General features: G+C 45.5%; 1 protein-coding gene across 1 annotated transcript in view; it reads right to left on the reverse strand.

The window, feature by feature from the left end:
• The window catches only part of Cntnap2 (contactin associated protein 2), a 2029549-nt gene that overhangs the window by 16807 nt on the left and 1991369 nt on the right, over nucleotides 1-21373 (reverse strand). Inside the window, exon 22 of the mRNA XM_040740424.1 lies at nucleotides 13428-13667. Within this exon, the coding sequence (XP_040596358.1) occupies nucleotides 13428-13667 (240 nt within the window). The remainder of the gene's footprint in view (nucleotides 1-13427; nucleotides 13668-21373) is intronic.

Here is a 21373-nt window from a genome sequence, read left to right on the forward strand (position 1 = left end):
TTCATAAAATACGAAACTGAGCTTTCTTTTTTTAATCCTTAAATTACCAGAAACAGGAGGCTCTCTGAGAACACTGGAGTACAGCCAGATTGAATACTGCTGGCTGATTTGGCTCTACTACAGACGGGCTGGGGAAATACGCAAACCTAATGCAACTTTAAAAATTAAGTCTGCACACATATTAAGTCTTTTGTCAAGGCATCTAGGTCCTGAGTTGAAATACCCCTCAGCTGCATCAGTGAAAGTGAAACTTTATATGATGCATTTTATACTTTTTGAATTAAAAACCAACGTCTTTTCTTCCCACAAGCTGTAGATCTCAGAAGACAATTAATTGTCTGTGCTTGTTGTTAGGCAAAATGGTTGGTAGGCCACCAAAGAGGACTGTGGGAAACAGATCAGCTGGGGCTAACAAATGTTTTCTACAGATTCCTCCCTGTTGGGGAAGTCCTGTGTACATGTCAATAAAGCACTGTTGGCCAATAGGGAAGCAAGATAGGTGGGACTAGGGATCAAGGAGGACTCTGGGTAGGAGAAACGCAAGGAGTCAAGATGTAACCTCTATAGGGATAAGAAGCCCGGAAACTTCTCTGGTAAGAGAAATACTTAGATTAACAATTATGGGATAAATACTTAAGTCAGAGCTAGCCAGTAAGAAACAAGCAAGGCCAACAGCTTCATAATTAACACAGCGTCTTGTGTGTTATTTGGGGACTACAACACAGCAGAGCCCAGGCAACTGGTGGTGAAACACCGAAGCGGCAGACAAGGAAAAGGCTTCTCTCTACACCTCCCTGGTCCAGGCTTCACCTCGTTATGAAGATAGCATGATAAGCACCCAGTACAAGCCATGTGGTTCTGCCACAGCTCTTCTGCATGTCAACAAAGTGTGAAAGGCATTTAGTCAGCTGTAGCAACTCTGAGGATGGTTTATCTATTTAAAAAGACAGGAGAGGAAGAATGTAGAAAAAAAGAGGAGAGATGTGTTTAACCTACAACCATGCACATTATCTTCCATTCCAGACTTCTCTTATTCTGTTTTAAAAAGTGACAAAAATACAGCAAAACAATTCAGAGTAAGAAAAAAAAAAGAGTGGAATTATTTTTTTGCACTTGAGGTCAACATTTCAAGAGGTGGCTATCTTTCATAGAGAAACAAGTGTGGCCACTGAGTGGGAAAAGTTACCAGTGATCCTAAAATTGGGGGATCCTCCTACCTGCTACAACACTGACCTGCAAAGCACACTGTGCCTACTGATGCAATAATGACATGAATTTTTTGGGGGGGTTGCCAACTGTTTTCTGATAGGATTTTAGGCCTAGAGCGAGTGCTTTCTTCTTTCCACAAAATGTCTGTTCATTCTTTCAGAATTCCATACATGTAGAGAAAATTCTCTCAATTGCTGAGCTATCTCTCCAGTCCCCGTTGTTTTAATCTTTAAAATATGTCTCATAGGATGGTGAGAGGGTTCATTGGGGGAAAACACTTGCCTGTAAGCCCGATAATCTGAATTCGATGCCCAGAATATACAGGGCGAATAGAATATCCCAAGTTGTTTAAGTTGTTTTCTTAAACACACACACACACACACACACACACACACACACACACACACACACACCATAAAAATTAAATCTACTATTGACCACTCAATCCAATGTGTGGGTCTCTGTCAGCATAAAGCCAAATCATAGAAGTAATTTCTAAGTTGTTTGTATCCTTTCCAGCTTTCTAAGTTTAATTTCCCAAGAAAATTATTAAGAACCATTTTAGCTTTTCCAAGGAGCACTTTCAAATGAAGCTATCTCATTCTCCATATTTAACATAACTGTATCCACATCCACAGGCAGTTTTGTGCTTGTTTACGCTTTACCATAATATAGATTTAAATTCTTTTTGAACAGTTTAATGTGGTGTGTGTGTGTGTGTGTAAGGCAGAGGACAGCTTTATGGAGTCAGTTCTCTCTTCTATCTTAGGGTTTGGTGTCTTGAACTTGGGTCACTAGGTTATGGTTAGCATCTTTACCTACTGTGTAAACCTCACAGACTCCCAGATTTCAATTATTCTGTGGTTGTCCTTAGGGCAAAAACAAATCAGGAATCTTCTCAGACATGCACATCTTTAAATAGTCGTTTAGTGTCTGCAGTATCACTCGGAGATCTCAAGACTGGGAAGCAGTCCATTGCTATTGGTGACTACAGAGAAGAAAGCCTGATGTGTTGGCTCAAAACTTCATCTGGATAATTTTTTTTTCTGTTTTACAGGCTGTGGAGTCAAGGACAGAAGCCAATCTGCCAGCAGAGGCAAATGAGCATCTCTAAGTGGTGACTGTTGCCCTCCTACCTGTGAATTCCGGTAACAGCAACATTTTTTTTTTTGTTTTGTTTTTACGAGACAGGGTTTCTCTGTATTGTTTAGGAGGCTATCGGTCCAGTCCGGCCTTGAACTCACAGAGATCCGCCTGCCTCTGCCTCCCGAGTGCTGGGATTAAAGGCATGCGCCACCACCGCCCGGCTAACAGCAACATTTTTAAAACCATGAGTTAGCAAAGAAGCCATGTTTTGTCACGTGGAGGGCTTCGCACTCCCCTGAGTGGAGCTACAGATCCGTGATGTGACTGGGAGAGTCAACGCCACTTCAAAGATCAGTGTACAGGCTTGGGATGTAGCTCAGCCACAGGGTGTCTGCCTGCTATCCATGAGGCCCTGAGTTGAGTTTCCATGTTAACAAAGTGTGGGGGTGTATGTTTGTAACCTCAGCATGTAGAGGGCAGATGCAGAAGGACCTGAAGTTCAAGGTCATCCTTGGCCATATAGCATGCTTGAGAATGTAAAAGAAAACACAGTACCGTCATGCGTGGTGGTGAATGCATGTGTGCTTCCAGTGACCCAGAATGCTGAGACGGGAGACTCATTCGAAATTAGAAGTTCAAGACTAGCCTGGGCAACACGATGATACCCTGTCTCAAAAAAAAAAAAAAAAAAGGCACAACACAAATAAAAAATAACAAAAAGCTACGATATAGAAGAAATGATGAGAACAAGGGTTAACAGAGGCAGGAAAAGCCCTGACTACAAGCCTCATTTTCCACTGGCCCTGATAACACTCCTGCGGTACAGGAATGAGGCAAAATGAATAATGCTTTGCCTAGCTGGAGTCCCTGTTTCTGCCACCAACGGAGAAGTTGTCATGGCAACGGGCACCAGAGGGGTTGCCCTTCACTTAGCCCGCCTGTGTGACAGAGCTAATGGCTGAAATGCCTGTCAGGTGCAGACTTGAGGAGATGGGAAAGCTTCTAAGTGCTTTGCCCTGTGGGGTGGGGGCTGGAGGATGGGGGGTCTGAGTGAGAGAACTGTGCAGGATTCTACCCTGAATGGTTTTAGAAATGTATTGGGAGGGAGGAAGAGAGAGAGAGAGAGAGACAGACAGACAGACAGACAGAGACAGAGAGACAGAGAGAGACAGAGAGACAGAGAGAGAGAGAAAGAAGAGAAGAGGAGAGGAGAGGAGAGAGAGAGGAGAGAGAGGAGGGGAGAGAGAGAGAGACAGAGAGAGAGAGAGAAGAGAAGAGGAGAGGAGAGAGAGAGGAGAGGGAGGGAGAGAGAGAGAGAGAAAGAGGGAGAGAGAGAGAGAGAGAGAGAGAGAGAGAGAGAGAGAGAGAGAGAGAGAGAGAGAGAGAGAGAGAGAGAGAGAGAGAGAATATTCATTCTAGTTCAGTGCAACCAGAGGAGCCCGGGCAGAGCTTGCTCCTGTCTCGCGAAGAGTCAGATCTTATAACGGGCTAGAGAGTCCAGAAGTAACTCAACTATAAAGGGTAATTTAGAATGTGATTAAAAGGACAGCTGTCAATCACTGGCACGAGAGCACGGGGATGGCCACTGAGGAGAAATAAAAGCTGGTTTCCTACTGGGCCCCTTCCAGTGGAGAGCAAACATATAGATCTTTCCATCGCAACAAAACCATTACAAGAAAGAGGGACTAACTCATAAAGCATATTTGCAATGGGGGAGACAGTAAATGAAACTCCCAAAGCATACAGCACTAACATTTTATCACCTAAGAATTAGAGACTTCTACGAGGGAGAAAGTCCACACATTAAAAAAAAAAAGAAGAAATTGAACTAGGAAAACATTAGTGTAGGAGGAAAACAATGCCACCATTAACCATGTGACTTACTAAAGGCGCATACAGATGAGGTAATAAAAGAGCGGTTTACCACAGTGCTAACCACACCCACTTTAGGCATGACTAAAGACGTATACGGACGTAGGCGGTGAACTATGTCACTAGCCAGGCCCACTTTTGGGCATGGCTAGGGGCGTTATGGGGGAAGGTATAAAAGACTGAACAACGGAAGTCTTGGTCTCTTTTTCCGGCTTTCTGCTTCCAGTTCGGCGGCAGAAAACTACTCGGCTCTTCTGGGTTACTTGTTTGGTATCTTGTGAGTAATTTCCACAATAAATACTTAGTTTTACTTTCAGTAAGTGTGCCGTTTATCGTTGCAGTGTCACATTAGCCTATAAATTGTCTTGCGATAGTTGACTTTTATTTCTACCTGATTGATTTAGAACCACACAGGAGACTGAGACACACCTCCATCGTGTCTGTGGGGCTCTCTCTATTCAGCAGAGATTAACTAAAGACATACCCTGAACACAGGTGTACTCATCATCCGGGCTGGGGGCTTGGGTGAAGGAAGAGAGGAAAAGGAGACAGCCTGAAAGTGTTCGTACCCCCCTCTCCTCAAGCCAAGCACCCTGCCCTGTTCTACCCTCTCTACCAAGACAGACTAGATCCTTTCAGAACATCAAACAAAGTATCTGCTTCCCCCCTTACGTTGTTTCTGGAAGGATTTTTTGCTTACAGTAATATGAAAATAACTAAGTGATGCGGGATGTCCTTCTGTATGTTAAGAGCATGCAAAAAGTTGCTTTTGTTGGCTAATGAATAAAGTTGTTTTGGCCTATAGCAGGGCAGAATATGTTGTGAGAGCTAGTCAGTAATATGCCTGAGCCATTGGCCAAACAATTATAACTAGCAGGTGGTAGAGAAATCTCTGTTTACAACTAAGCATATACTTAATGTATAAATAATACTTACAAGCCAATTCATAAGTGACCATCAAAATAATAAGAAAACCATAAATGTCTAAATAAATCTTTAAATAAAGAATATTGTTGGGCCTAAAAAGGCCTGGGTGCAAGGCCTAGTGGAACTTCCTGAGGCTGGCTAGAGTTTGGCAACCTGTCTTTGGTCTATCACTTCCGCAGAAGAGCGACTCAGCCAAACTGCCTCTGCCCAGATACTGCTAACGTGGTGAAACACTATTGGCTCACTCCATCCTGAGGCCCCCACCCACTTCCTCAACTGCTATATAAGTACCTGCCTGCTGCAATAAAGAGAGGTCCTGCTTCGACAAGTCTCCCGAACTCAATGCGGTTCTCTCCAGTGACTAGGAGAGAGGTCTGGGTCATCAACATTCTCCATCCCACTCAGCCCTACCTGCTGGAGGACCAGGCAAAATATATGAAGCAGGTGACTTGCAGGAAGATAAACACAAATGATGCATATCCGTGCACCAGGAAACTTAACCTCACCCACGAGTAATGAAAATGTAAATTAAGACAAGAGCAAAGTTTCATAATCTAATGAAACACAGCGAAACTTATATGGATATTATGGGGCACTAGTTTGGTTGAGTATGTTGGAGAAAGTGAACTGTCTGTAAAGTGAAGCTTTTTCCTTGAGAGAAGCCTTCCCGCCAGCCTGGTTCTAGATCCGCATCAGTCCCAAATAAACACACAAGACGCTGTATTAATTATGAAGCTGTTGGCCTTGCTTGTTTCTTACTGGCTAGCTCTGACTTAAGTAATTACCCTATAATTGTTAACCTAAGTATTTCTCTTACTGGAGAACAGTTCCGGGCTTCCTACCCCATGGTGTTACATCTCTAACTCCCGTGTTTCTCCTTCCCAGAATCCTCCTGGACTCCTAGCCCCACCCATCTAGATTCCTATTGGCTCAACAGTGCTTTATTGACAAATGTACAGGACTTCCCCCATCAACTGTCCTTTGGAATACTTCATAAGGAAGTTTGTAATAACTACCAAAATGAAACACAAGCATTTCCTCAGGCAGAAATGACTTACAAAGCTATTTACTATGAAAATGTCATAGGAACAAAAGATGCTGTATAATGAATGCTATAATTAGATGTAGAAATCCGTAGTATTACATGTGCAGGAAAAGCAGAAATTGGAGCGTTTGCAGGAAAATGCACATTAGCTAATGGGAGTATATTGCATAAAAGTGTGTGCTGTGCTGGTTACTGAAGGGAAAAAAATGACAAATAAGATAACACAAAGATTAAGTGTATGAAATAAGCGCAGCCATCATGAGATCTTAGCACAACAATGAGAAGGAATATGAATATGTAATTATAAAAGTCGGAACGATTACCCTTAAGTGCTTGCAGGTGGCAAAGAAAGCCAAACACCAGCTTGTATTTAGGAAGGAAGCCGAATCGATGTGTGAAGCTTTTAAATGTTCCCTAGATCCAGAACTCCTTTGCATATGAAGATATAAAAATATTTTATCTTCAGATGGTAGAAAAGAAATTTGGAATATGGACAAGAAACCAGCTCATTACAAACCATAGCATGGGGGCTGGGGGGTGGCTCAGTGGGTTCATTACTTGCCACCCAAGTATGAGGGCTGGAACTCAGATCTCCATAACCCACGTCAAAGCCAGGTAGACTTGAAGGCCACCTGCAGTCCCAGCACTGGGAAGGTAGAGATGGGGTCCCAAGGGCAGACTGGCTAATTAGACCCACTGGAGTCGGCAGGCTCCAGCTTCTCTAAGAGAGACCTCAATAAAGTGGAGAGTGACTGAGGAAGATACTTAAGGTCAACTTGAAGCCTCTGCAAGCGTGTGCATTCACACCTGCACGCACACATTTGAACACACAAACATACATTCAAGCACACTGTACACAATTGCATACACAAGGGGGAAAAAAAAAGATTCACAGTCACAGGGGCAGGCTGCCTTCGGAAATGCATTATTTTCAGTGGTAAATACGCTGATGTGGTGACCAGAAACCATGGTTCCCAGTTCCTAGAGAGATCATTCTGGAATGTAAAGGAGCTTGGAGTTGTTACAGTGAATAGTCTCAGGTACCATGTTATGTGGGGAACTGATTCATGTTCCTGAGAGGGCTGGTGTTGGGGAAGTCCTGTGTATATGTCAATAAAGTACTGTTGGCCAAGAGGAAAGTAATGTAGGTGGGACTAGGAGTCCAGGAGGACTCTGGGTAGCAGAAACACAGGGAGTCAAGATGTAACCGCCATAGGGATAAGAAGCCTGGAAACTTCTCTGGTAAGAGAAATACTTAGATGAACAATTATGGGATAAATACTTAAGTCAGAGCTAGCCAATAAGAAACAAACAAGGCCAACAGCTTCATAATTAATATAGCCTCCTGTGTGTTTATTTGGGACTGATGCAGCTCTGGAACCAGGCTGGCGGGAAGGCTTCCCTTTACAGGCTGGTTTTCCAAATGCTCTGGGAAGCTGCTGGTTTCCACGGGAGAGTTTGGGTGCCTAGCCCTCACAACCCTCACTTCCTGACACCCTCTGTCCTTGGGTTGGGCATGAGGAGAATTGCGTGTTACTAACTATCTATCTGCCCATGCTTCCTTATTTCTGATTTCTCACCTACTCCACTATGGAGGGTCTGAGTGGATTTCTGGTAAGGATGACTCAGTATCAGACTCTGGTTCATTTAAGGTCTAGGATCCAGACAGCTGAGGGTCACAGTGGCTACTGTGAACTCAGGGTTAGAGCCTTCCAAAGGCAGGCTTTTGAGGATCGTTTCGCTGTGTGAACCATGCCATTTGCTGCGTGTACTCAAGTCCCGAGAAACAGCAGGAAGCCATCCTCCTTCTAACCAGAAGACCCGTAGGAACGAAGCTTATCTGTTTGGTCCAGTTCATTGTGTGTCAAATACCAGGAACGGGACCAGACTCCCAAAGGCTTTATGGGAATGCGCGCACGCGCTCGCATGCGCTCACGAGCGCTTGCACACACACACACACACACACACACACACACACACACACACACACACACACACACACACAGCTCGTCATGCACAGAAACGAGTGGTAGCTGACTCTTGGATGCAAGCTTTCCGTTGTTTGTTTTGCTTTTGCGTTTTACAGACTGTGGGCGCCATCTGTAGCCATCTCTTGCTGGCAAGTCTTTTCCATTCCAAGGAAGTAAGATTCTGAGTGTGACAGAGAGAAACACACCACACCCAGCAATTCTGAGAGGCGAGTCACAGCAACTGTACTCTGTGACCCTTAAAATAAGACAGACGGGTGTTGTTGTTGTTGTTTTTCTACCTGACAATTGCTATACTAAAAAAAAAAAAACGGTTCCAAAGGCTGATTAACAATGACTTTGACACTGGTGTGGCAAAAATGCCTGACAAGAGCAACTTATTAAGGAAGGAAAAGCTTGAAGGATCAGAGATGCGGCACGAGGGTGTGGTCACGCTGCGTCCACATTAGGTAAGCAGGTGGGTGCTGGTGCCCAGGCCTCCTCCTTTTCTGTTAGTCCAGGACCCCAGTCTATGGAATGGTACTGTCTACATTCAAGATGGTGTTCCCTCCTCCATTCAGCCTCACTGGAAACGCCCTCCGACAAACCCAGAGGTGTGTCTCCTAGGTAATTACAAATCTAGTCAAGTTGACAAAGAAGATTAGCTACTTTATTTTTTGGGGTGGCGGCAGCTGGAGATCAAACCTGGGCGTTGCACATACCAGGCATGTGTTCTTCCACTAAAGGAGAACCCCAGCCCTGCCTTGTTTCTTTCCATAGCCTACTTTCAAGTGCTCATCAAGGAACCCCTCTGATTTGGTGAGTAATTCTCAACCCTGCTGCATATTGTGGTCACTTGAGGAGGTTTTACCTACACACACTAGCATGCTGCCCTTATTTGCCTTAATTACTCAGAGGTCCAGAATCCACATTGACCCCAGTAATTCTAGAGTGCCCCAGAGGTGAAGATCAATACCCAATGAGGGTTTTCAGGCTTTCTTGTATGTATGGCACGCTACCCAGGAATCCTGGCTGAAATGGAGGCACTAATTTGGTTGCTCCTGGTAGGATTCCTCCTCTCTAACAAGCTTCCAGGTGACCGGAGGCTATCGAGTGGAGGGCATGCTTCAAAGCTGTGCAATCATTAAACACATTAGTCAAGATGTCTCAGGCCAGGCCAGGGTTGGCCAAGTGTTCACCTTCATTCTCTCCCTGTCCCAAATGCCAGTCCTACCCTCATGGTATTTACAGAAGGAAACATTGTTTTTGTGTACATTCTGTGGTTTTCTTTTCGGATATCTCATAGCAAGAATTATCCCTCTATTCAACCTTGTGGGTTATTCAGCACCCTTGACTCTGAACTCAGAATGATGCATGTGGGCTCGCAGAAACAAGGGTGCAGTTGCTGGTGTGAGGATCCATTTGGAATCCCAGAGTCAGTATCAAATTTACAAATTAAATTAAAATCTCTCTCTCTCTCTCTCTCTCTCTCTCTCTCTCTCTCTCTCTCTCTCTCTCTCTGGGTTCAGAGGCCATCAGATGTCTTCCTTAGTTACTCTCCATCTTAAGTCCTGAGACTGGGGCGCTCACTGATCCTGGCGCTCACTGATTCTGCTGGGCTGGCCAGTGAGCCCAGAGCTCATCCTGCTTCAACCCCTCACAGCTGAGGTTACAGATGCATGCCGCCAAGTCTGGCTTTTTGGGGGGTGGGGAGTGGATGCTGGGGATCAGACTCAGGTCCTCATGCTTGCATGACAGACATTTTATTAAATGAGCCATCTTTTGAGGTTTCACAAATTACTTTTAAATGGAAGACATTTAGAGTACAGTAGATTCAGAAAGAAGCCTAACTAGAGGTTCTATTACTGAGAAAAGATAGAGAATTCTGGAGGACAAGGCAGACATACTTCTCTTTTTGGGATGTCTTTTCCTCTCAGGAGAGTAAACCTAAGAGAATTCCCTCTCTGAAAGGACCAAGAACCCTCAGACCTTCATGACAATTATTATCATAAACATTCTTATCATCTCTAATCTGTTCTAGAAGTCCTATTAATAGGCCATCATAACTTTATTTTATCTCCCTTGGTATATGGTCTTGAGGTCTTTGATTTTTGACAATTTTTAAGTTATATCTTTTGAAAGCTTCCTTTAAAAAAACAATGTTTTTTTTTTCTTTTTCTCCTGTTGCTCTATCTTTTGTCATTTTAATTTCTAGGCCTCTTAGCGTTGACTTTAAGAGGGCAGGGGAAATGTTTTTCCTCCTCATATTGTCTCATTGGAGGCTGCTATAAAGTAACTGCCCACCCTTTGTCCCTTTGTCCCTTCTCTTTGTCCCTTCTCTTTTACTCTGTATCCCTCTCCTGCTCCCTTTTACCTAAAAGAATAAAGATAGACTCATATTACCTAAGTAAGCCTTCTGTTTCACAGTTTGAAGGAAGTATTCCACTCTTCCTTCTAATAGTGTTCACAAGACTGACATTTTTACAGCAAAGGGTATTTCCCCAATTATAGAAATGGTTTGTGACTGGATCTAAATCCCGATTGGCTAACTTACTTCCTTCCTTCCTTCCTTCCTTCCTTCCTTCCTTCCTTCCTTCCTGCCTGCCTTCCTTCCTTCCTTCCTTCCTTCCTTCCTTCCTGCCTTCCTTCCTTCCTTTCTTCCTCCCTCTCTCCCTCCCTCCTTTTTTCCTTTCTTCCTTCCCTTTTCTCCCTCCATCCTTTCATTTTTCCTTTCTGACACGGCCCTGCTATGTAACCCAGGCCAACCTTGAACTTGGAACCCTCTTGCCTAGGTGCTACAATTACAGGTTTGTGCTGACTTGGAATACAGGGTTTAATCTGGGTGTTGAATATCAACAGATATGTTTCCTACTTTTATGTTTTTTTTTAAGATTTATGTATACAGTGTTCTGTCTGCATGTATGCCTGCAGGCCAGAAGAGGGCACCAGATCTCATTACAGATGGTTGTGAGCCACCATGTGGTTGCTGGGAATTGAACTCAGGACCCCTGGAAGAGCAGTCAGTGCTCTTAACCCCTGAGCCATCTCTCCAGCCCCAGACATGTTTTCTAAACTGCGAGCATTTGCACGAATCAATCGTAAGAAGGAAGCTGTCATAAACAAAGCAATTTTTTTAAAATCCATGAACTGAAATGCTTTGGTCTCTACAACTGCATTTCACAGACCTTAAAAACAAACAATTGGCTAATTAAGCCATATGAATATGAGCTCATCTTGGCCCAAGGAAGCGTTTAGACAGCTTTCGAATCCAGTTTCTTGGCAGTAGGCCACACGTGCTCATAGCTACCCATAGCCTCTACTTGTAGTTTCCGCCGTCAAGCACCCCAGAACCTGTACACTTAAAAGCAGTTCACCAGCCGTCCGCCCTTGCATGTGACAGAATTCACCCAGGACTTTTCTCCTCTCACATTTCCCATCTTCCCTTCTTCCTGCACTCTCATCATGTTATAGGAATCTTTACGTAAGGGACAAGGAAGGCTGCTTAGCCTGTCAATTGGCTACCCTGATGGCGGCGGAACAGTTCTGGCTTTACAAATCCTCCGGGGACAGCCCTAGTAAGAATCTCCACAGCAATGGCTTCTGTGAAGCTAAGTGCTGGTCACAGGGCTACAAGGTGACTAAAGTGTCAAATGTGTGCTAGCTACTGTGTGAGCCGCTGCGTCTCTCTCTCTCTTCTCGCTCTCTGTCTGTCTGTCTGTCTCTCTCTCTCTCAACTCTCTCTCTCTGTGTCTCTCTGTCTCTGTCTCTCTCTCTCTGTGTCTCTCTGTCTCTGTCTCTCTTCTCTTTCTCTCTGTCTGTCTTCTGTCTCTCTCTCTCTTTCTGTCTCTGTCTCTCTTCTCTTTCTCTCTGTCTCTCTCTGTCTCTGTCTCTCTTCTCTTTCTCTCTGTCTCTTTCTGTCTCTGTCTCTCTTCTCTTTCTCTCTGTCTCTGTCTCTCTCTGTCTCTGTCTCTCTCTGTCTCTGTCTCTGTCTCTGTCTCTCTCTGTCTCTGTCTCTCTGTCTCTGTCTCTGTCTCTGTCTCTGTGTGTGTGTAGGGATGGGATTTGGAAACTTTCAATGGATATTCTCAAGCTAATGGTCTAACGTAATAACCACAACGACTATTAATATTGTGACAGCTAAATATTCACAAGCTTGTCATGAATCTATTATTGTGTTAAGCTACCATTTTTTAAATATATATATTTTGTTTTGTGTGTATGAGTGTTTGCTGTAAGTACACATGTGTATCATGTACATGCAGTGCCCTAGAGGCCAGATGGTTTCAGATGTCCCAGGACTGGAGTTATAGGCGGTTGTGAGACGCCGTTGGGTGTTGGGCACTGAATTATCACGTCTCTGCACATCACCTCATGTATGATTCTTGACTTAGGTCTTAGTGTCCCCATTCTAGGAATTGAGGGACCGAGGAATGAGATTATGGCAGCTGCTTGAGTTTAATCTGCTGGCGGGAAGCAGTGACGGTGTTGGAATTCGGGCTTCACTCCCATGGTGTCCTGTTTTGTGAACTCTTATTGATTTAAGGGTTCACTCACATTCCTAGCTGGTTGGGGTTGCTTGGAGACCCACTGAGTACTGGGTTTGCAGGCCACTGAGAAATCATATGCCTCTTCTCCATCTCTACTTTATGGGTGAATAGGCAGTGGTATAGGTGGGGTTATCTGTGCTGCCCACGGTCAGCCCAGGTCGGCCTGGGAGGAGAATTGTAGTTCAATAGGCTCCCGTTAGAGACACTGAGTTTCCATCCAATTAACTTTGCTACCAACACAACAACCTGGTGTTTTCAAATTGCATGTCTTACCACTGCAGAAATGTGGCCAAATTCACAGAGTCGTCTGAGTTGAGATGCCATCAGGAGTGTTCAGGACAGTGTGGCCATAGGCTGGGCTTTGTAAGCTTAAATGTGGCTCTTTCGGATTTAGCAGTCTGTGATCCTGATGGGAAGTGAGTCTCTGTACTGTTTTGGAGGGGAAAGTGTGCAAAAGCGAGGGAGTGTTTGGCCAGGTCATCCCTAGCCTGTGGCAGACAGCACTTTGGTCACCTCTTCACCTGCATGAAGAGTCCTCGTCCCTTCCCTCTTAACCTCTGATTTCTCTGTTTCTGCTTTTGAGTAGAGATAACTCTTTTGTCCCTCATAGGTGCCAAGCGTTACACTGAGAACTCATGGTTCACCATTTCCTTCCTGCTGTATCTTAATCCTCAACTGACAGCAAGGGTCAGCACCATCAACCCCGTTCTACAGCCCAGGAAAGTGAGGTCGGAAGGAATGAAGCAGTCAGCCTGGGACGGCTCCAGATTTTACCTGAGTCCAAGTGGTCTAGGTGCCAAGGGTCAGTGGCGGAAGACATGGGGGAGAGCGTCAGCGGGGAGGCCCCGCAGTTGGACTCCACCAGCTCGCCCTGAACGTGCACCTGGGCCGAGGCGTTCGTCTGTCTCAAGGCTGCCTTCAGAGGGGCGATGTGGTTGAACTGGACTCTGGACAGGCAGCCTGTGAAGCCCGGCGTGTTGTACTTGTGAATCTCTTGGTCAATTTTCCCGGTTTCTAGAAAGGAAAGGAAGAGAAAATAAGAACTCAAGCCCACTCACGATGTTCTTTTGGAAAACAGACCAGTCCCTCAGTGCCTGTGTCCCAGGCTCTGTGTTAGGCTCCAGCTTTGGCTGCTGTGTTTTTAGAGGTGAGACATTCAGAGTATCCTGTGCCTCAGGCTTTAATGAAATGTCTGTTTGCTAGAGAACATGGGAGGGTGAGAATAAGACTACAGTTGAGAAAAACAAAACAAAACAAAAATCAAAACAACACCCACAATTCTCTTGAAGCTCCATGAGTTACCATGGAAGCTAATAACACACGCTGGATCTGACTGCTTTTCTTCTTGTTTTTCCTGATCTCTGACTATTTTAGACACGTTACACAAAGGCCCCTGCTTAGCTCTCCCATTCTCTTTTCGTTTCTCCTTGAGGAGTCTTTATTTTGAAAGAAAAGGAATGAAAGAAGGAACAAAGAAGAAAAGAGACTTTTCTTCTGAGAGGTTTGCATTTCCTTTTTCTGACATGCAATATGCTTGGAATTCCAAGGTTTAAGGAATCTCTGTTGGTATCGGACGGAGAGTTTGAAAGTGAGGAAGTATTCCCAGTTCAGTCACAACATTCAGGTACATTCACAAACCATCATCTTCTCCCAGTTTGTACGGTCAAGGTCAACATCTTCCCATAAACTCTCATCTCAAGGTTGAGCCTGGGGATTTAGGCAGCTCCAGTGTACCGATGTGCGGTAACTGGGCACGGTCAGTCAAGGCAGTGAGTGTCTTTCTGGTGTCCTAGCTCTGGTTTTGAAGCCAGCAGATGAATACCGATGGAATCCCTAAGTGCTTAAGGCTATCTGACCCCACATCTCTAAACCAGAAAGATTTTTTTGATCTGAAAAACAAACCCTGTGTTTGGTAACAGCATCAAAGTCCTTGCTAAACCAGAGAGGCCACTTCTGCTGGGGATTGACACCGAAGGAGCCTCTGAGGTTGAAAGGAAAAGGAACTAACTCCAGGCTGGCTGTGTTATGCTCAGGGAACTCTGGGAATCTGCTGGCGCTAAAGCCTCCAGGCTAGACTGGGTAGGGCCTTGAAGGCCGCATTTGAAGGTTTTCATTTCGGTAGAAAGAGCAAAAGGTGTTGGAACTTCAGAGGCTTTTGTGGGGCTGCTTTAGAAAGATAACTAGAGAGGCATGACCAGCCCCATCCTCAGACCCATGAGAGCCCAAGCCCTCTGGCTACAGATTCTTCTTTTTGCCACACAGCTGAGGTCATCAGATCATGCTGTGGACCTGGATACAGAACCGTTCTCCCTGCCGGCTCCTTTGCGGGTTTCCCGTCCCCACGCCAAAGCTGATATTACCTACAGAGATTCGGCTTTATTTCTTCCGAAGAGATCTGAATACGGAGTGGGAGAACTTTTCATCTTTAAATTTTTGTTTGGACAGGTCTGGAACTTGCTGGGTAGCCCAAGCTACCCTGTTTCCAACCTCCCAGATATTGAGGTTAAAGGAGTGAGCCGCTACATCTAGCTTAGTGGATGGAGAACTTGTGAAGTCAGTTGAATCTCACGTAGTCCTTGACACAAGTTTTTTAAACTTTAGGAAGGTGGGTTTCCCTACCACCCAGGCCAGAGTAAATAGTTTCAAAGCTCTCCCTATCAGAGGGTTCTTCATTTAACCTTCTTAAAGATAAGCCCCCCCCCAGGGGCAGGGACACCACACCCTAGTGGGTGGAGGGAGCCCAGAAGTAGGCTTCTGATATTGTTAAAGAAACAGTGGCAGCAGCAGAGGCTCTGGGTCCCAGGCTGAGCATAGTGACCACTGGAAGACGTGTAGCCATAGGGGCAGAGGTTTGGGGCTGACGGTGGGAGGGGGCTCAGGGAGATGTTCTTTCTCCTTGTGTGCTGCTCTTTGGGACTCTTTCACTCATTTCTTCAACTTTTATTCTTTTCTTGGAAATCAGGGCAATTTTCCAAAGTTCAACTCTTTTGCTTTTCCTGAAAGTCGATTGAAAGATTTCAAAATTCCAAACGTTTCAAATCTGGTTGACATGGTCTTTTTTTTCCTCAAGACTCTTAGCTAGGAACAGTTCCTCTGAGGGGGACATGGAGTGGGGGGGCATGGCACACATGCCATCAGGCAGAGCTTATGTGGACAGTGGGAAGGAAGTTTTATTAGAAGAGAGGAGGGTGGGGGAAGGAAAGGGGAGGGAGAGGAGAGAGAAAAGAGAGGGGGGGGGAGAGGCAGAGCACACAGAGATCTGTCTGCCTCCTCAGAGAGATGGCGGAAAGAGAGAGAGCGGTGTTGGGCAGATGTTTGCCTCTTAAAGAAACCTTTGCACCTGCCTGCAGACTGCATAGTTTAGCAAACCAACAGCCACAGGACCCTGGGCTGACCAGGTGCTGCCCGAGTGCATCCTATAAGGTGACAGGGTGCAGACCAGCGTAAGGCCCGAATCCTAACAACTACAGGCTGGCCACATAAACACGAAAACACAGCGAGCATCGTTTGTTTGATAGCTGGGGCCGAGTCTGAGACCAGCAATGTTTTTATGCTCAGTGACTAGCAGTGTTGGTCAGGGCTAGTAGCTGGCAGATGAGCCAAGGTCAGAGGTTGAGAGAACAAGGAAGGGGTGAGCAAAGGGGAGCTTGAACACGTGACCACTGCTGTGACTGAATAAGTAGCACCAGCCTTGCTGGGCAAGTGGGGGCAGGACAGAGCACTAGGGCCCTCGTTGTCTAAGTCTGTGGTCTGCCTGAAGAGCTGACCAGTCTCCGTGGAGATCACCCCGCTCTCCGTCCAGTTTCTGCCATTGCTGTTGGAAAGTTCCTACAGTGTGGCCCCGCGGTCTTCTCTCCAGATGCCTACCCTTCTTTGGGCATCTTTCTAAATTCTCACTTTTCCTTAATAAACCTACTTTGCTGTGTTGATTCCTTCTTCGTCCGCATCTTTATTCCTCGCTGACGTAAAATAAGGAACTGGGGAGTCACTGCCTCGGACTGACATTTGATGATTACTGGCAGCCTGGCTCCCGGGTCAAGCCTGTCTGAACCAAGAAAATCTTCTTTATTCTAAAAAAAACTGCATCGATACTATGTACCAAGGTTAGACCATGGGCAGGGTTCTATGCTGAGCTGTTTTAATACAGTTCTTAGCGAATTTCCTTGGAGCTCTGCTAGTTTGTATGTAGAACATATTCTGAAAATGTCTATGTGTTAGAAGGTTTGGTCCCCAGGTTGGTGCCTATCCCAATGCCACCAGAGAGGCTTTATCCAGCAAGTGATGGAATCAGATGCAGACCCACAGTCAAACATTAGTCGGGGTTGGGGAAATACTTCAGAAGAGGAGAAAGGATTGTAGGACTCAGAGGGGTCAAGGGCACCATAAGGAAACTCACAGAATCAACTAACCTGGGCTCATAGGCGCTCACAGAGACTGAACAGCCAAGGAGCCAGTTTGGGACTGACTTACACACTCTGTATATATGTTATAACTGTATAGCTTGGTGCTCCTGTAGGACTCCTAATCCCAGGCACAGGGGCTGTCTCCAACTCTCTTACTGACTTTTGGTATCCTAATCCTGGGTTGTCTTGCCTTAATACCTGGGGAGGTGCTTATAGTCTTACTGAAATGTGATATGCCATGTTTTGTTGCTACTCCTGAGAGAGCTGGGAGGAGAGGAGGGAGGGAAAACTGCAGCCAGGATTTAAAATACACGTACACACACACACACACACACACACACACACACACACACACACACACGTATACATCTTGGTTTCTAGCCTGCAGCACTGTTGTGAGGAGAAGGGACCTCTAGGAGGAAGTTAAGTCACTGGTTGGGGGAGGGGTTGTCCTGGAAGAGATACTGGGTACTGTTGTTTTCCCAGAGCCTCCACAGGGTGAAAAGACTTTCTCTACCATGTGACCCATCACGATTTGATTTGCTGTGTTACTTCAGGTCCAAAGCTATAGGGGTCAAGCGACAATGTATCGAAACCTCTGCCACTAAGAGTTGAATTAAGCCTTCACCCTTCCAAACTGCTCCACCCCCAGGTATTTGGGGTAGTTACAGAAAGTTGACTTACATTGCATTTAGTTACTTTTCTGGCTGTTGTGAGCAACAAGCAGCCGGCGAGAAGCGATTTAAGGCAGGGAGGGATTATTTTGATTCACTGTTTGAGGGGTGACAGTCCACTATGGCAGGGAAAGCACAGAAATGAGAGAGAGTTGGTTACACTGTGTCCCTGGCTAGGAAACAGAGATGACAGACGTGAATGGGAGCTAGGGTAACAAAAGAAATATTAAGGCCTTCCTTCAGCTAGATCCAATTTCAAAGCACTCTCCCATCCGGGGACCACGTGTTCAAGCACACGAACCTGTGGAAACCATTTCATATTTAATAGACACAAACCATCTGGGATAGGACCAATCCCCACTCCTCAGATGAACAAACCGAGAGTTCATTTCAATTTCTGGTTGAAGCCTTTTGTCAGTGAGTACATGTTTATGTTTCCCATAAGAAACAGGGAAGCCAAATGATTTGTATTAGTCTCAATGTCTCTCTAAAAAAGGAGTTTGTTTTGAAAAAGGAGTTTATGTTGATTTATACTTGTGTAGGTTATTGTCGACTCTAGTCAGAGGCTCCATAGAAATGATGTGGTGAGCCTGGCGGTGGTGGCGCACGCCTTTAATCCCAGTACTCGGGGAGGCAGAGGCAGGCGGATCTCTGTAAGTTCGAGGCCAGCCTGGACTACAGAGGGAGTTCCAGGACGGCTTCTAAAACAATACAGAGAAACCCTGTCTCAAAAAACCCAGAAAAAAAAAAAAAAGGAAATGATGGTGAGGTTTATAGAAAAAAGTCTTCTGGCTTTGAGTTGAGAACTTCATTAGCTTAAGTCAACCATGTAGTTTTCAAAAATGAGGCTAGTCATAAACTCTGACATCACTGACAGCTCCAGCAAGTACTGAAAATGCTTGTCTGAAACAAGTTTCCCTTTTTCTGTGTGTGTGCGTGTATGAGAGACAGAGACAGAGACAGAGACAGAGACAGAGAGACAGAGACAGAGACAGAGAGAGAGAGAGAGACCCAGGCAAGCACTCTACACTGAACCATACTACATTCCCAGCCTTTTTTTTTCATAGTCTCATCATGTAGCCAAGAGTGGACTTGAACTCGCTTCCCCCTCTCTCAAACAAGTGATGGAATTACAGATCTGCCCTGTCATGCCCCACAAGAGTCTACATTTCTCCAGACGATTAGATAGCACAGCATATCTGCCACCTTAGCACATCTGAGTTTGTTACAATTAAATTATGTTAAGTTATAAAACCTATCAGATGTCTCATACTGGAATCACGCATGAAGACACCATTCATGGCAAGGTGCTGCTTCGTGCATGGAGATGCCTTGGCCAACGCATTTGGGGGGGGCGGGAATCTGCTTAAAGAATGCAGATTAGAAATGCAGCAAGTCACTTCTGGAATTACGTTGTCAAAACACAATCAGCCCTTTCATTTCTTATTTTTACAGTGGTTCGGGATATGGAGTACAGTCCACTTAAAGTATCATGGCGATTCTTCTTGACACTCTAGAGTGAAATGCATGCTCACGAGAGACCTCTGGGGGAGGCAGCAGCTGCATTAGCGTGCATTAGCCTGCAGTCTTTGCTCTCTGTCTGTCACTCAGTCACTGCATACCAGCGACAGGCAGGAGGGCCACAAGAAGTGAAAAGAGAAAGGGGGCCTGAGTAGGAAACACAGGGAAAAGAAGTAGCTCCACGGAGGAGAGAAACATTCTGGAAGCTCGGGGACACATAGGAGCACCTGTCCCAGGGGCGTTAGATAATGTTTCCCAGCGGAGATTTCTCCTTTTCCCCTGAGGGCTTTGAAGCAATTGCATATTCTTCCTGGGTTTTCCACAGGACCTACTCACACATGATTTTATTCGCTTTTAGACTTTTAAGTTTCCTATAGATGTTCTCTCTATCCTTTGGTGGGAGGGATTTGATTATATGAAACAAACAAACAAACACTTAATGGTTCGCTCTTTTATGGACCAGAGCCAGAGATCTTACTGTGGCAGTAAGGTCTGACCTTCTGTAGATGTCTACTACGTGTTCTTGGCTGCGGGCACTGCTGTGAGAGCCACCCTTCTTAGGATCTGTAGGTTACAGACAGATGGTCATCCTTGCTTACAGTCCTAGTGGGGTTCATGGCTGCCCCACAACCACAGGAAGCCACAGAAGCCGTAGGAAGAGCTGATCCGAAAGCATTGTCTGCTTCTCCTCCCCCTCTGTTTTGGGCTGGAATGTGTCCCACTGGAGACACAAGAGTGACTTTAGGCAACTCACGGACTGTGAATTAATGCCATCTAGTTGCATGGCGAGATGTTAGTCCCTTCTCAATTCCTACTGGATTTTCCAAACGAAGGTCCCAGGGCTAGGACGCCCTCTTCACACCACTAATACTTAATTACCTTCTTCTTTCTAGCAGAGAATGGATCTCAGACCTGGATGCTACCATGGTACCAAGTTTCATTGTATTTCCATAGTATCTTTTTTTTTTTTGCCATTATCTGAATGGGAATACCATGCAATACTAGTACTTCATTTTGTGGTAGCTTAACAAAATTTTCCTTTAACAGTTTTCTTCATTGTGGCAACATATTTAAATAAAGATTGTGAACCCACTTAAAGGGAAACACCAGTAATTAATAGTTAAGGAGGTCATTAGAAATGGTAACAATACAGCTGACGGCAGTTAAAATTACGATGCAGGTCCTCACATAACTTGGGGGAACATTGTTGGGGAAGAACTTGCTGCCCCCTGTCAGGTTCAGGAGCCTCTGCTCTATTTATTCTTGTGGACCCCATCTTCTCCCCTCCCCCACGCTCAGTACCTGCCATTGACCATCACTTTAGAACAGCACGGGCCCTGGCTTCCTCCAAGATTCTGCTCCATTCTAGCCGCTTGGCCCGGACATATTCTTTCCCTCTCAGAGGGGCCGGATACTTGATGTGGCCCCTCTAGCAGAGAAAAGCTTCTTATTTGTGATCAAGAGCTGAATGTCACAGCCGTGTTTTCCCCCGAAGGCTCTGAAATCATGTCTTCCATAAAAGAATTGCCTACTGATGATGGGCATGACCACAACCAAGCATAGGTTAAACACTCAGTCACTGAGGGTTTGGTTGTGTGGGAATCAAGGCCTGGGGAATTAGACACCACCCAACTGACTATGGTCAAGGTTCGTTGGCTTTGTAAGGTACAGAGGGGCGGTGGGGGGGCACGGCCTTGAAACAGAAGGGGGAGGGCAGTGTACTTAGATGGCAGCCAACCCGAGTATATATTATTTACAGAGGCATCGCTATCACTCAGAAACGGATCTGTCTCCCTGAAGATGTTCTTACCCTTTACGAATGGTACCGCAATGCTACCAACACCTGTGGATTAGTGTCGCATGGCCGCTGTTATTGCACATTCCACGGGTCTCCAGCACGAGGCTCTGAGTTCATGGCACATAGTGGACTAAGTGGGAAGAAGGCTTGAGATTATTGCTTGGGGGAGGCTTTTCACAGTTCTTGTAAAATCAGACTGAAATGAGACCGAAGAGCTGTGCCTTGACTCCATTTCCAGCTACAGGAGGGGTGCTGCTCAGCCAGCCCGTTCCCAGAGCTGACGCTAATTAATTAGGTCTGCTGCTGAGAGAAGAGCTGCACATG

The sequence above is a fragment of the Mesocricetus auratus genome, unplaced genomic scaffold, assembly GCF_017639785.1.
Source record: "Mesocricetus auratus isolate SY011 unplaced genomic scaffold, BCM_Maur_2.0 Super-Scaffold_100694, whole genome shotgun sequence".
Taxonomy (NCBI): domain Eukaryota; kingdom Metazoa; phylum Chordata; class Mammalia; order Rodentia; family Cricetidae; genus Mesocricetus; species Mesocricetus auratus.